General features: G+C 35.7%; 2 protein-coding genes and 1 long non-coding RNA gene across 14 annotated transcripts in view; 1 reads left to right on the top strand and 2 right to left on the bottom strand.

Moving 5' to 3' along the window:
- LOC134748015 (uncharacterized) overlaps nucleotides 1-12,268 on the bottom strand; it is a 508,661-nt gene that overhangs the window by 193,625 nt on the left and 302,768 nt on the right. The gene's annotated exons all lie outside the window — the stretch shown is intronic.
- The window catches only part of LOC134747983 (apoptosis-stimulating of p53 protein 2), a 339,061-nt gene that overhangs the window by 231,419 nt on the left and 95,374 nt on the right, over nucleotides 1-12,268 (top strand). The gene's annotated exons all lie outside the window — the stretch shown is intronic.
- On the bottom strand, nucleotides 5,419-7,448 carry LOC134747946 (uncharacterized). 2 transcript variants are annotated; one of them, XM_063682624.1, is made up of 3 exons: nucleotides 7,147-7,448; nucleotides 6,108-6,204; nucleotides 5,419-5,643 (listed from the first exon to the last, which is right to left on the bottom strand). In XM_063682624.1, exons 1-3 carry the CDS (start codon nucleotides 7,366-7,368, stop codon nucleotides 5,627-5,629), a joined length of 336 nt encoding a protein of 111 aa, XP_063538694.1. In that variant the 5' UTR covers nucleotides 7,369-7,448; the 3' UTR covers nucleotides 5,419-5,626. The 2 variants fall into 2 exon arrangements, with proteins under 2 accessions (XP_063538694.1, XP_063538693.1); XM_063682623.1 differs by having other exon boundaries at nucleotides 6,108-7,448.

Genomic DNA, 12,268 nt, shown 5'->3' with positions numbered 1-12,268 from the left:
GACACCTTACGTTAAAATTCAAACTGTTACAGCGCCTGGGAGTGCCAATGAAATAGACACTCTTTAGTAGACACGGATAAAAACAATACGATGTGGTTTAAAAACAAAACGTAAGGGGTGGTCGTAGCCTGCGGACACACGCAACTGTAGGCGCTTGAAGTCATAACAATAAAACGGACAAATAAAGTTGAGCGCGCACAAAGTTGTAAATAGTGGCTTAACATGATAACACGTCAATATAACCTAACCTTATAAAAATTACCATGATACGTAAAGTATTTACTTATTTATACTCATAACAAACATACGATATTTGTTGTGTATACTTTTTAAATATGTACAACTACATAAATATGAGGTAAGTACAACAGCCATTGCTAATGCGTCAATTTATTTCTTGACTATTTGCATTTTTTCAACATTGCCTCCTTTAGCCTGAATATAACAGTAATTTATTCCATAGTTATAAAAATTACTTAAATTCACTATAAATCTTAATTTATTTCCTTTTAACGACATATTAAAAGGGTAGAGGTTTAAATAAAATAAGAAACAATTTCCGCATTTTATGATTTCCATGAACGTGAAATTTAGTACCTATAAACGTAATGGTATTTTTATAGAACATCAGCGGACTGTGATTATTATTTTTATTTAATTTTTTTCTGAATGTTTGTTTCAATATACAAAATATAACACGTAGGTAGTAAGTTGACCCATATTCATCATTATATGGATCATTAAATAGTTTGTAACAAATACTAAAGGTGGATTCTTTACTGACGTAGAAATAATGCGATATAGGTGTAGTATCTTGTAAATATGTTAACGAAGGTTATTCTACATATTAGTTTTTTAGTTTAAACAGGGTTTTTGCAAACGAACATACTGATACTGACACATTTTTTTATGATTATCACATTCACTGCCAGTGACGCGCTACGTGGGTTCTCTGCGGTGTCAGCATGGTTGCATTTTTATCACCTGTCACTATGCCTGTCCCTTTCGCACTTACACACTTGTTAGAACGTGATAGGCATGGTGTCAGGCGATAAAAATGCTACCGTGCTAAGCCCGCTTTCATAGGCGCTTTTAGCTACAAAGCAGAAACAAATAGGTAGGTATCGGCTACACGAGTAGTAGCGCGTATCTCGCGCTGTCAGTGAATGAGTTAACGATACAATTAAATAATAAAAATAAAGAAGATTTAAATATTTAATTATATAGTGAAACATATAGGAAAAATTAAGCAAAATAACTTACAGAAATAAAACTAGGACAGTACCTATAATAAAACGCAAATTGCTACGGGCATAGTTAAAAGCTACGAAATTGTCTTTAAACAAAAGATTCATGCACTAGTGCTATAAAGTCAGGTTTACGACAAAGCTTTACGATGACCTAGTAATAATTATGAGTAAGACTAAGACTGGTCTTATATCTCGCTCGTGTTTCTCATAGGCCATGATTGCAATTTATGGTCGTGATCCATTTGGTATGGCTTCCCACCTGGGAATTAACTGTATACGCAATTGCTTCACCTTAAGGCGAATGTAGTTGTGAAATGTTATTTTTGGAGGGTCTAATGCTGCCGATTATAGTAATTCAGTCAAAACATGGAATAAAATATGCCACAGCTAATTAGCTATGGAATTGTATGCTGTTGTCATAAGGTGCCCTCAGGTGCAGAACTTTATTAGCTCGCGTCAAGCCTTCCCATCTTTGACCTCGTTCTATCTCAGTCCAACTGCTCGCATCTCGTATTCAGCGACGGCGATTGTCATATGATAATCATAATTAATTTGTCCAATGAAAAACAATTATGTTAACAATAAGAATGTTTCTAACATACATTTGCTTTCTCCTTGGAGAATACAAAAGCGCTTTTTCAAGTTTAAATGAACTTTATTCCATTTAATAATTTACAGTGATCGCGGTACGTGTCGTTGAGTTCGGATCGGGAGCAGAAGAGAGCGAGTTGCCACATACAAATTAAAAGGCAACTGCAAAAATGTTGCTATATAAAAAAATACTTAAGCTAAGCTTACACTCTATATGTTTTGTATTAAACATAGTTGGGGCCAGGCAATATTACATACAGGTAAATATTGGACCCGCCATTAGGAATCTACATAGGACAAGTTCTTAAAACTACATTACGGGTAAAGGACATAACTTAGTTATGGCTCTACGAAATATCTTATTATTAATTTTAACATCAGCTACCCTTACTAATCCGTCCCTACCAGGGAACGTTTTTACTATTCGAGCCATTGGCCAATTTAATGGAGAGGTGTTCATATCGTTTACTATTACCAAATCACCTTCCTTTAAATTAGTTTGTTGGTATTTCCATTTGGGGCGGCTCTGAAGTTGGGTCAAATAACTTTGAGACCAAGTTTTCCAGAAGTCTTGCTTAAGCTTAGTGCACATTTTCCAAAATGGAACCCGATTTACTGGAGTTTCAGTGAGATCAATTTCTGGATAACTTGTTAAGGCTGCGCCACAAATGAAGTGTCCAGGAGTTATATAATCACAATCATTAGAAATAGCAGCAAGTATAGGTCTACTGTTCAAAATTCCTTCAATATCTATGATTACAGTATTAAATTGCTCATAGGTCAAACATAGATTGCCTACTATTCTTTTGAAGTGGTGTTTTACACTTTTGACACCACTTTCCCAAATTCCTCCAAATGTTGGAGAGTAACTCGGTATCCAATTAAATGTTATATATTTGTCTGAGCAAAATCTGTTGACAGAGTCTCTACAATCTTTGGAGGAGAATAGGTCATACAAGCCATTTAATGTATTACAAGCACCCTTAAAGGTTTTTGCATTATCACAAAATATATTTGTGGGCATGCCACGCCGAGATATAAATCGTTTAAGACATGCTAAGAAAGTTTCAGTCGTGAGATCAGAAACAAGTTCTAAGTGTATCGCTTTTACAGCAAAGCAAACAAAAAGTGCGATATAGCCTTTAGTAATAATAGGTTTTCTAATGCGAGAGACCTTCACGTTAAACGGACCGCAGAAATCAATTCCTACATGCTGAAAGGGTCTGCTCTGAGTGATTCTTTCTTTAGGGAGGTCTCCCATCAACTGCTTTGCTGCTTCAGCCTTCATACGTATACATTTTATACATTTATGCACCACCTTTTTTACCTCTCGTATACCATTTAAAAGATGGTGTCTCTGAGATAGAGAGCCTAATACTAGCCTAGCGCCTGCATGCATAAGTCTTAAGTGCTCTCGTTCTATAATAAGATCGGTAATAAAGGAGTTTTTTGGAAGTATAGATGGATGCCGCTTGTCATAAGACAGGTTCTCTGCATTTTGCAGCCTCCCCACGGCCCTAATTACTCCGTTTTTATCCAGGAATGCTAATTGATCACTAATTGTCACAGGCTTATTTTTTGAGAGCAGGACTAATTCTTTATCAAAATGCTCTGCCTGTGTACAACGTAAAATTTTCGTCATAGAGTCACGCAATTCCTTTGCAGTTAAGTTTCTGCTTGTTATTTTGTTGTCTTTGTTCAAGCAGTTATTATAAAATCTGTAAATAAAACCAACCACTTTTTGAAGTTTATTTATGTTGGAATATTTTCTTAATAAATCTAGAGGCTCTAAATTTGCGGTATGGCACAAAATTCCCTCTACATCGTCAGAAGACGCATCCAATGAAGCACTATGCGAGTCTATGCGTGTCATGATATCGTCATGATTAAACTCTTCTAAATTTGTATGTGTATAATTTACATCACAAAGACTAGGCGAACCATGCCACCATAGATCACACTCCTGCAGCTTATGCGGTTCAACTCCCCTTGATAATAAGTCAGCAGGATTATCTTTTGACCTAACATACAGCCATTGTGAGTTTTTAGTAAGCTCTACAATTTGTTTGACTCTATTTTTTACATATACAGTACTTTTTGCTGCCTCAGTCTTGATCCACCACAAAACAATTTGGGAATCACTATAGAGAAATATTTTATGAGGAACTCTATCATTTAAAATCTTACTGACTCTACTTGCCAATTGCGCTAAAAGTAGAGCAGCAGAAAGCTCTAATTGAGGAATAGTGTGAGATTTAGAAAGTGGGGACACACGGCTTTTGGAACATATTAAGTTCACTTGAATCGAGCCATCAGTCATAAAAACTCTTAGGTAGAGACAGCTCCCGAAAGCCTTAATAGATGCATCGGCATACCCTGCTAGCTCTACATGTGATACTAATTTATAGTTTACACATCTTTCTATTTTAATTTGACCCATTTGCCTTAAATTTTCCAAAAACTTTGACCAGTATAGGAATTTTTCATTCGGGATTATTGAGTCCCAATCTTTATGCATAGAGCTATGGAGTTCTTGCATGAATAGTTTGGCCACCACGATTACCGGGCCAATTAAACCAAGTGGGTCAAACATTTTCCCTATAAAGCTGAGAATTTTTCTTTTTGTGTTCATTATGTTTGCCTCATCGATTGCAGGGCAAGAGAAAGTCAATTTGTCTGAATTTACCTCGAGTGTAAGACCTAAAGTCTTCACGGTGTCATTTTGACCTATTTTTACACTATCAATTTGTCTGTGCTCAACTGGAATATCGCTCAAGACTGGAGCATGGTTCGAGCACCATTTATGTAACGAGAAACTACCTAATTTCAGAAGCTCTACAATTTGCTTTTTCAGCTCCTGAAGTGTCCCTACATCATCAGCACCAGTAAGCACATCATCAACAAATGTATTTTTATAAATAGCCTGAGCGGCCAAAGGAAACTGATCCTTATGCATATTTGCTAGCTCATTTAGAGCTCTTGTAGCTAAAAATGTGCTCGATTTTAAACCGTATGTAACAGTTTGAAGCTGCAAGCAGTTGATAGGGTCTTTGGGCGACTCGCGCCATAAAATGTTTTGAAGTCCGCGTTGATGTTCATTTATAAAAACATTGCGAAACATCTTTTGAATGTCACAAGTTAAAATAAATGGATAAGTCCTGAACAAAATAAGAATATCAAAGAGCTCACTCTGTACAACAGGTCCGTTCAGCATGACTTGATTCAGCGATGTCCCATTTCTAGATTTCATCGATCCATCGAAGACCACACGATGATGTGAGGTTCGACTCGATGGATTAAAAACACAGTGGTGTCCTAGAAAAAACACAGGACCATTTAAATCATAACCCTCAATATCAACTATCTTTGCATGTCCTAATTCCAGATATAGGTCAATAAATTTTTTATATTGTTCAAATAGCAAAGGATCTTTTTGTAACCTTTTTTCTAACATTATGAATCTATTATAGGCAACAGAAAATGAGTCACCAAGGTCTAACTCTTCCATAGGGAAAGCTAGTGGCATATCAACATAAAATCTATTGTCTTTAAGTGATACAGAGTACAGAAATATTTTTTCAGCTTGTTTAAATTCATCATTTGTAGATTTTTCCACTTCAGGAAGGTTTTCAGAGAGCCAGAATTGCTCCATTACATTTTCCAATTTTTCACCATCAGATATATTGTTAACTAAATTTGTTACAATATTACATGTAGTACCTTCCTCGGGGATACTTCCTCCGACAATATATCCTAACATGGTATTCTGGAATACCGGTCCATTTTCAGTTTTTATGCAGCCCTGCAACAATATAGCAAAATAGATGTTGGCTGCAAGCAACAGAGGAATATCATTTCTTATGTAAAATGTGTCATCAGCTAAAGTTATATTTTGTGGAATATGATATTTAGATACATCTAATGATCTTTGAGGCAGTTTGGAAGTAATTTCATCACTAATATGACATTTCAATATTATTTTAACATTATTCTTACAAGATTGAAGAGTTAAAGTTACATACTCATTTACTTTACATAGTTGTTTACGGAACCCAATAATATTATTTGGCTCAATCATAGGTTTTAGGCCAAGCCTGCTTACCAAATCTGATCTAATAAAACTGCCTTGAGACGCAGTGTCCAGCAATGCCTTGCATACCACCTCTTCATTATTTTTGGTTGCTAATTTTACCTTAATGGTTGGAAGCAAAACACCATTATCGGACACACAATTTAAAATAGTATTAACAGCAATTTCAAACTCACCAGCATCAGATGATAGTGGCTGCTGACTGTCATCATTATTTATTCTGGGCTTCTCCACATTCACATTGCGCTCCTGATGCAGCAATGTGTTGTGGCCCTGTTTACACATTTTACATTTAAAAGTAAATTTACATTTACCATCATGGTTATTGAGGCATACATTACACATGTGTTTTTCAGTTACATAAGATTGCCTCTGAGCAATAGGTAACATTTTAAATATGGGACAGTTATAAATCTGATGGTCTTTGTTATCACAGTACCTACAGGGCGGCAACGACTTCGATACCACATTTGTCACCTTAGGTATTGATTTGTGAGTACCTTCATAGCAAGTACTTTTATTATAAACATGTTTGTTAGCACCATCATAGTAGGTACTATGTTTATTTGGATGACTATCTTCGAGCGCTATAGCACGCTTTTCTAAATATTCAATGAAACCAGCCATAGTAGGCATGGTGTCAGAGTCCCGGTCTAATTGATATGCCCGGTGTGTGAATTGATCTAACTTTCTAGTCAAAATTGATATTAAAAGCATGTCCCATTTATCGACGGGTTCATCTAAATTTTTTAATGCATGCATCTGTTGATTTATTTGTGAAACAAATGTTCGTATGGAAGCTGCTGTGCCCTTTTGTATATTCGAAATATCTAACAATATACCTATATGGTTTGCTACTAATCTAGCCTTGTTGTCAAATCTCTTTTTTAATAATTGTATTGCTTGTTTATATGACTCGTTCACCAATGGCAAGTTCAGAATAACCGCCAACGCATCCTCTTGTAGGTACTTTCTCAAATAAAAAAGCTTTTGCACATCAGACAGCGAGTTATTTTGATCGATAACAGCAGTAAATAAGTCGAAAAAGGGTTTAAACTTAGTGAAATCCTTTCCATCGTAAAAGGGAATTTCTATTGTGGGCAACTTACATGTGGATGCGTTGTGGCAATCCGAAGTCACTTTTGTGTTTAACATTTTAAGAGAGCTGTTAATTTTTGCTAATATAGAATAGTATTTGTCTTCAATTTCTCCCACCTGTTCACCATCGCCTTCATCAATGCTTAGTATGTCCATTTGCACCTTTTCGTAATCTTTTAAGGTGGAAATGAGCTTCTCTTTTCGCGCCTCTAATATATCGGCGCTGGCGGCTGCCAAACATACGGGATCCTTGACAAAATTGTCGATTCTCGTAATCGTTCCTTTACACTGCGAGCGTATAACGCGTAATTTTTTTAGGTTTTCCGTTTCGGTAGCCATTTTAATTTTTATTTATGACGAACGAATGCACAAACACTTTTAAAGGAAGGCACAACGACGCTGATAGCACTTTGTTTTGATATTTATTGTTCGTCAATGTCAAACGTGACAGATGACACAAACTGTCAAAGTCAAAAACCAATGCGAAGCTCCGCAAGATGGCTGCGGGTTGCACTAACTTCACTCCATATTAAAAGTGAGGAATGTCGGTGGTCGAAAAATTCGACTTATACCGAGTTACTTGCGGTTTTTGATGATGCTCTTTTCTCCAATCCGTGTCTGATTTTCGTTCTATTATGGATAGAACGAAGTTCCAGGCCAGCAGCGCTAGCCTAGGCACGACCACGACGAAATCCCAGCCGGTATAGACGGCCAGGCAGCTCGCACACGCACTTGCCGCGAACACTACTTTGACGAAAACGTCGAACACTGATTTTACTTTTTCCCTCGAAGGACCACTTGCGCATGGAGAATACAAAAGCGCTTTTTCAAGTTTAAATGAACTTTATTCCATTTAATAATTTACAGTGATCGCGGTACGTGTCGTTGAGTTCGGATCGGGAGCAGAAGAGAGCGAGTTGCCACATACAAATTAAAAGGCAACTGCAAAAATGTTGCTATATAAAAAAATACTTAAGCTAAGCTTACACTCTATATGTTTTGTATTAAACACTCCTTTAAAAACAGGTCCTTGTTTGGCTGTGGAATGATTGTGGAACATTGAATTGATTTTAAATTACATTTACTTACAATTAAAATGCTTAATTTTAAATGTCTGTTATTATACATATGTATATGTCTGTGTACAGTTTTGTACTCGCGACTTATTCACTGAAAGCTTAATGGTCAAGGTAATTAAGGATGCAACCCGCCTTAACTCGAAATTAAACTGCGTATTGCATTTAAACAAGCGTGCTTAAGGGCATTAATTTATTATTTAATTCATAGTAAATGGCGGAGTTCGGCACGTATAAATTAAACAAGGCCAATGAGTCAAATTGAATAATGTAAACAAATCTTCTGGAATCCGTAGAACGTTGCTTTATCTGTGTATTAACTCTGCTGAGCTTTAATTTTGATTATTGTCTTCAATTTAATTCATTAAGACGTTAATGACAAATTAAAACTTTGGTAAGTAATAATAAATGGAAGTAATGGATCTTTAAACCTGAACCCCTCTGTAGGTGTACAAAGGTCGATTGAAAATGTATCCAGTAGATAAGCAACTCTACTCCGTTTCCTTGTTCAATGAGCAAAGACAAAAACTGAGTAAAAATACAGTATACAGTAATGTCGAAATATAGTCTCGATTTATTTTAAAGACAAGCATTTGATGTTGTATGCGCTGCTTTGTATTTTATAGGAATAGGAAGCACATACATGACAATTGCATGTGTGGGAAATTAAATAATGCGTTCTATAATAGAAAGAACCCAAGTCATCAAGTGCAATTTTTACCCGACTGCCAAAGGAAGAGGGTAATGTTTTTCGAGTGTATGTATGTATGTATGTCTGTTTCTTTGTGGCCTCCTGTAGCCTAAACGGCTTGATGGATTTTGATGTATGAGGTATCGTTAGATTCGTCTTGATCACGGGAGTGTCATAGGATACATTTTATCCCGAAAGTCCTACGGGAGACAGAGATAATATTTTCTTTACTTTCACTTTGAAATAATTTGATGTATGAGGTATCATTAGATTCGTGATCACGGGAGTATCATAGGATACATTTTTCCCCGAAATTCCTACAGGAACATGTTAATTCTTCGTAAACGCAAGCCAACCACGCGTCAGCAAGCAATGAGCATGCAATCTGCAACTCCCGCGCACCTCTCGCGTAGCGGTCTGGTAGCAGACAAAGAAGGGCGTGGCCTGCCTTGTGGCGTGCGGTGCGGTACGGAGGGGGATATTTTCGAGTCTACAACCCGAACGCGGGCACACGCATGAGGGCACACGTCGTTGACGGTCGACTTTTCTTTGATTTTTTTCGATACTTCCTCGTCCGAAGCGAAAATTATAAAGTAATAACTTGTTCTTTTTTCAACTAAAAAGTTATAAAAAAAAAAAATATATAAAATAAAAAAACCCGACTGCACACTAAAAAGAGGAAAACAAGCCCCACAAGAAAAATTGTTTAATCAAATGCTAAAACCAAGCTATGAAATACCGTTTAAACAATATAAAATGCACTATGAAATGTGTTCGTAATCGATAGTTAAATAAATAAAAACTTATTCTAAATACTAACTAAATATAATTTATAAATGTTGATGGTAAGTATCGCAGGCGGGGACCAACTTGACCGCCACCAACGAAAATACCTACCTTAGTAACATTCTGCTAAATAGTGAACCTAACAACCAACAACCAAAATGACTATAAGTAACCCTGTGTTGGTCCCCGCCTGCGATACTTACCATCAACATTTATAAATTATATTTAGTTAGTATTTAGAATAACGCTGCGGGGCAACGCTGCCAGTGTCATGGGGACGTTTGGGCCGGCTACGGTCCGGGGTGGCACCATAGCCTAAATAGTTTAATTTAGTGGTTAAGCTAGACAAAGCCTGTTGCGGATTACATCATTTGTAAGTCGATGACGAAGCCTGTTGCTGATTTGCTTTTGTGTCCACTTGACGAAGCCTGCGTTGCCGATCACGATCTATGCATGGATGTTATTTACTGTTTTATTTATTGTGACGTGAAAATAAATGTTTAGAATAAGTTTTTATTTATTTAACTATCGATTACGAACACATTTCATAGTGCATTTTATATTGTTTAAACGGTATTTCATAGCTTGGTTTTAGCATTTGATTAAACAATATTTCTTGTGGGGCTTGTTTTCCTCTTTTTAGTATGCAGTCGGGTTTTTTGGGTTTTTTTTTTATAATATTTTTTTTTAAATACTTTCAAATAAGTTATATTATTAAATTATTCGCTATGTCTCGAGGTAATCAGGTACTTCTAGCCAGATCAAAAAGCTTGACAAGTGATTACTCTATGCATGACACGGGTTGCTGCGAGTATTATAATGTCCTTAGGAAGTGTCACTTGTCATAGTTCGCACGACAACCCACAGAGATTAACTTAGCCCCTTGCCTTAAAGGTAGCTTGGGGAATACGAAATGGCTCTACTTATAGCATTTTAAATTGTTAAGTAGTTAAAGAAATAGCTTTCGAGTAAGTAACCTACACAATAGTAATGGAGTCCGGAAACTATGCTTTAAGGCAAATTATGGTAAGTCCGGCTTGGGTACTGGTTACACCAATTTGCTCTAAGAATTAATCATGCGGATAACATTTAGTTAATCCAATTATGTATTTAAATAAGTAAGATACTTAAGTAGACAATAGACTACATTTTTTATAAAATGATAGAATTCGATAAATTATAGATTTTATCTCGTCTCGAGACAATTTACATTTCAGCTACTCATTTCTTTAACAACGACAAGATAGACATAAAAAAACTTTGGTAACTTAGATAACTTTCATGCTTTTTTTTGTATTTTAACCCTTGTTGTTTAACATTCCTAATTTCCTATCAAATCACTTGATTATATAGGTAATTATTTCGTTTTTACCGAATTTTAGTTTTTGGCAAATACTGGTAAGTTGCCGCTGTTTACTAAGTAGTAGTAGTAGTAAACTCTTTATTGTACAAATATACACATTAAAAATTACATGGTACGAATGATAAGATGTACAAAGGCGAACTTATCCCTTTGAGGGATCTCTTCCAGTTAACCTTTGAGTAGATGAGAGGAGAAAGTGAAAAGAGGGTGTACTAAGTAAGTAATGAAATTGCTGTTAAATCTCGAATTAGATGGCATATTTACCTAGTGCAGAATAGTGAATATAAAAATAGAAAGGTAAGAAATTCTGTGTCAAAAATTGTGTGTTCTGTGTAAAATTGTCCTACAACATTATTTATTTACGAACAACTTTAGACAGCGATAGACTTGTATCAGTTGTATCGTGTCATTTACGCAGATATTTACCTCGCACTTCAAAATAGAAGGCCTTCTTGTATGCCTTCTCTCTTTGACCCCCTTTGACGCGGATGTATTTTCCTTTAGGGAAATGGAACCTACCTATCTACTAGTATTGGATTTACATAAAGTCCTGGATCGGTTCGCCCCATGTTTGCTATGACAAGTGCGGAATGAATAGTGCGAAACACGAATCAACACTCTCGAATGGAAATCCAGTTTGATATTGATATTTTGTACGATTAAAGGTTGACTAAGCCGCGCTTGATTGATATACGCGAATGAGATAAGGTATTTATTTCAATTTTATTTTCCGATGTAAAATTTAGGTACTCGTAAACTCCTAAAAGATTATTGAAATTTATTTTAATTAGAATGATGTAGATGTTGTACCTATACCTATTAATTATGCACCTATTTATGGCGTAGCCAAGTATGTTTACATTATTGGGATACCTTGATATTGTCCTCAATTTTTTCATTTTATTTAATTATATCTATTAATATTTTTTTGATAAGTGATCTTAATGTAGGTATCGTATGGTTATGCCCGTAGTCGAAAAAACATGGTACTGTTTTTTTCGTTTCTTTGGTTGTGAAAATTGTAAGAATTTAAATCAATTACCTACTTACATGTTGCATTTTTGCTAAAATCGGTCGGGTTTAGTATATTCTTAATTCCTATGAGACTTATTGTTGCTACATTTTTACGTTTATCTACGAGCATATTTAATCAGTAATCACCTTTTCCCAGGAAATGCAATACTGAACTAGCCAAGAAACACGATTACGATTCATTATCTCGCGCCCCGGCCTCATGAATATTTTTTAATATCGTGTAATTTAGCCACTGACAGCAAAATTCTTTTACAAGCTTTAATATTACTTTCGTAGTCTCTATTTAAG

Source organism: Cydia strobilella, chromosome 15, assembly GCF_947568885.1.
Source record: "Cydia strobilella chromosome 15, ilCydStro3.1, whole genome shotgun sequence".
In the NCBI taxonomy this organism is placed as follows: Eukaryota; Metazoa; Arthropoda; class Insecta; order Lepidoptera; family Tortricidae; genus Cydia; species Cydia strobilella.
The sequence above is the reverse complement of the archived record's forward strand: the minus strand, read 5'-3'. Positions and strand labels throughout refer to the sequence as shown.

Coding starts and splice junctions, on each gene's coding strand:
- LOC134747946 (XM_063682623.1), bottom strand. CDS start 7,368: ATGGCTACCGAAACGGAAAACCTAAAAAAATTACGCGTTATACGCTCG.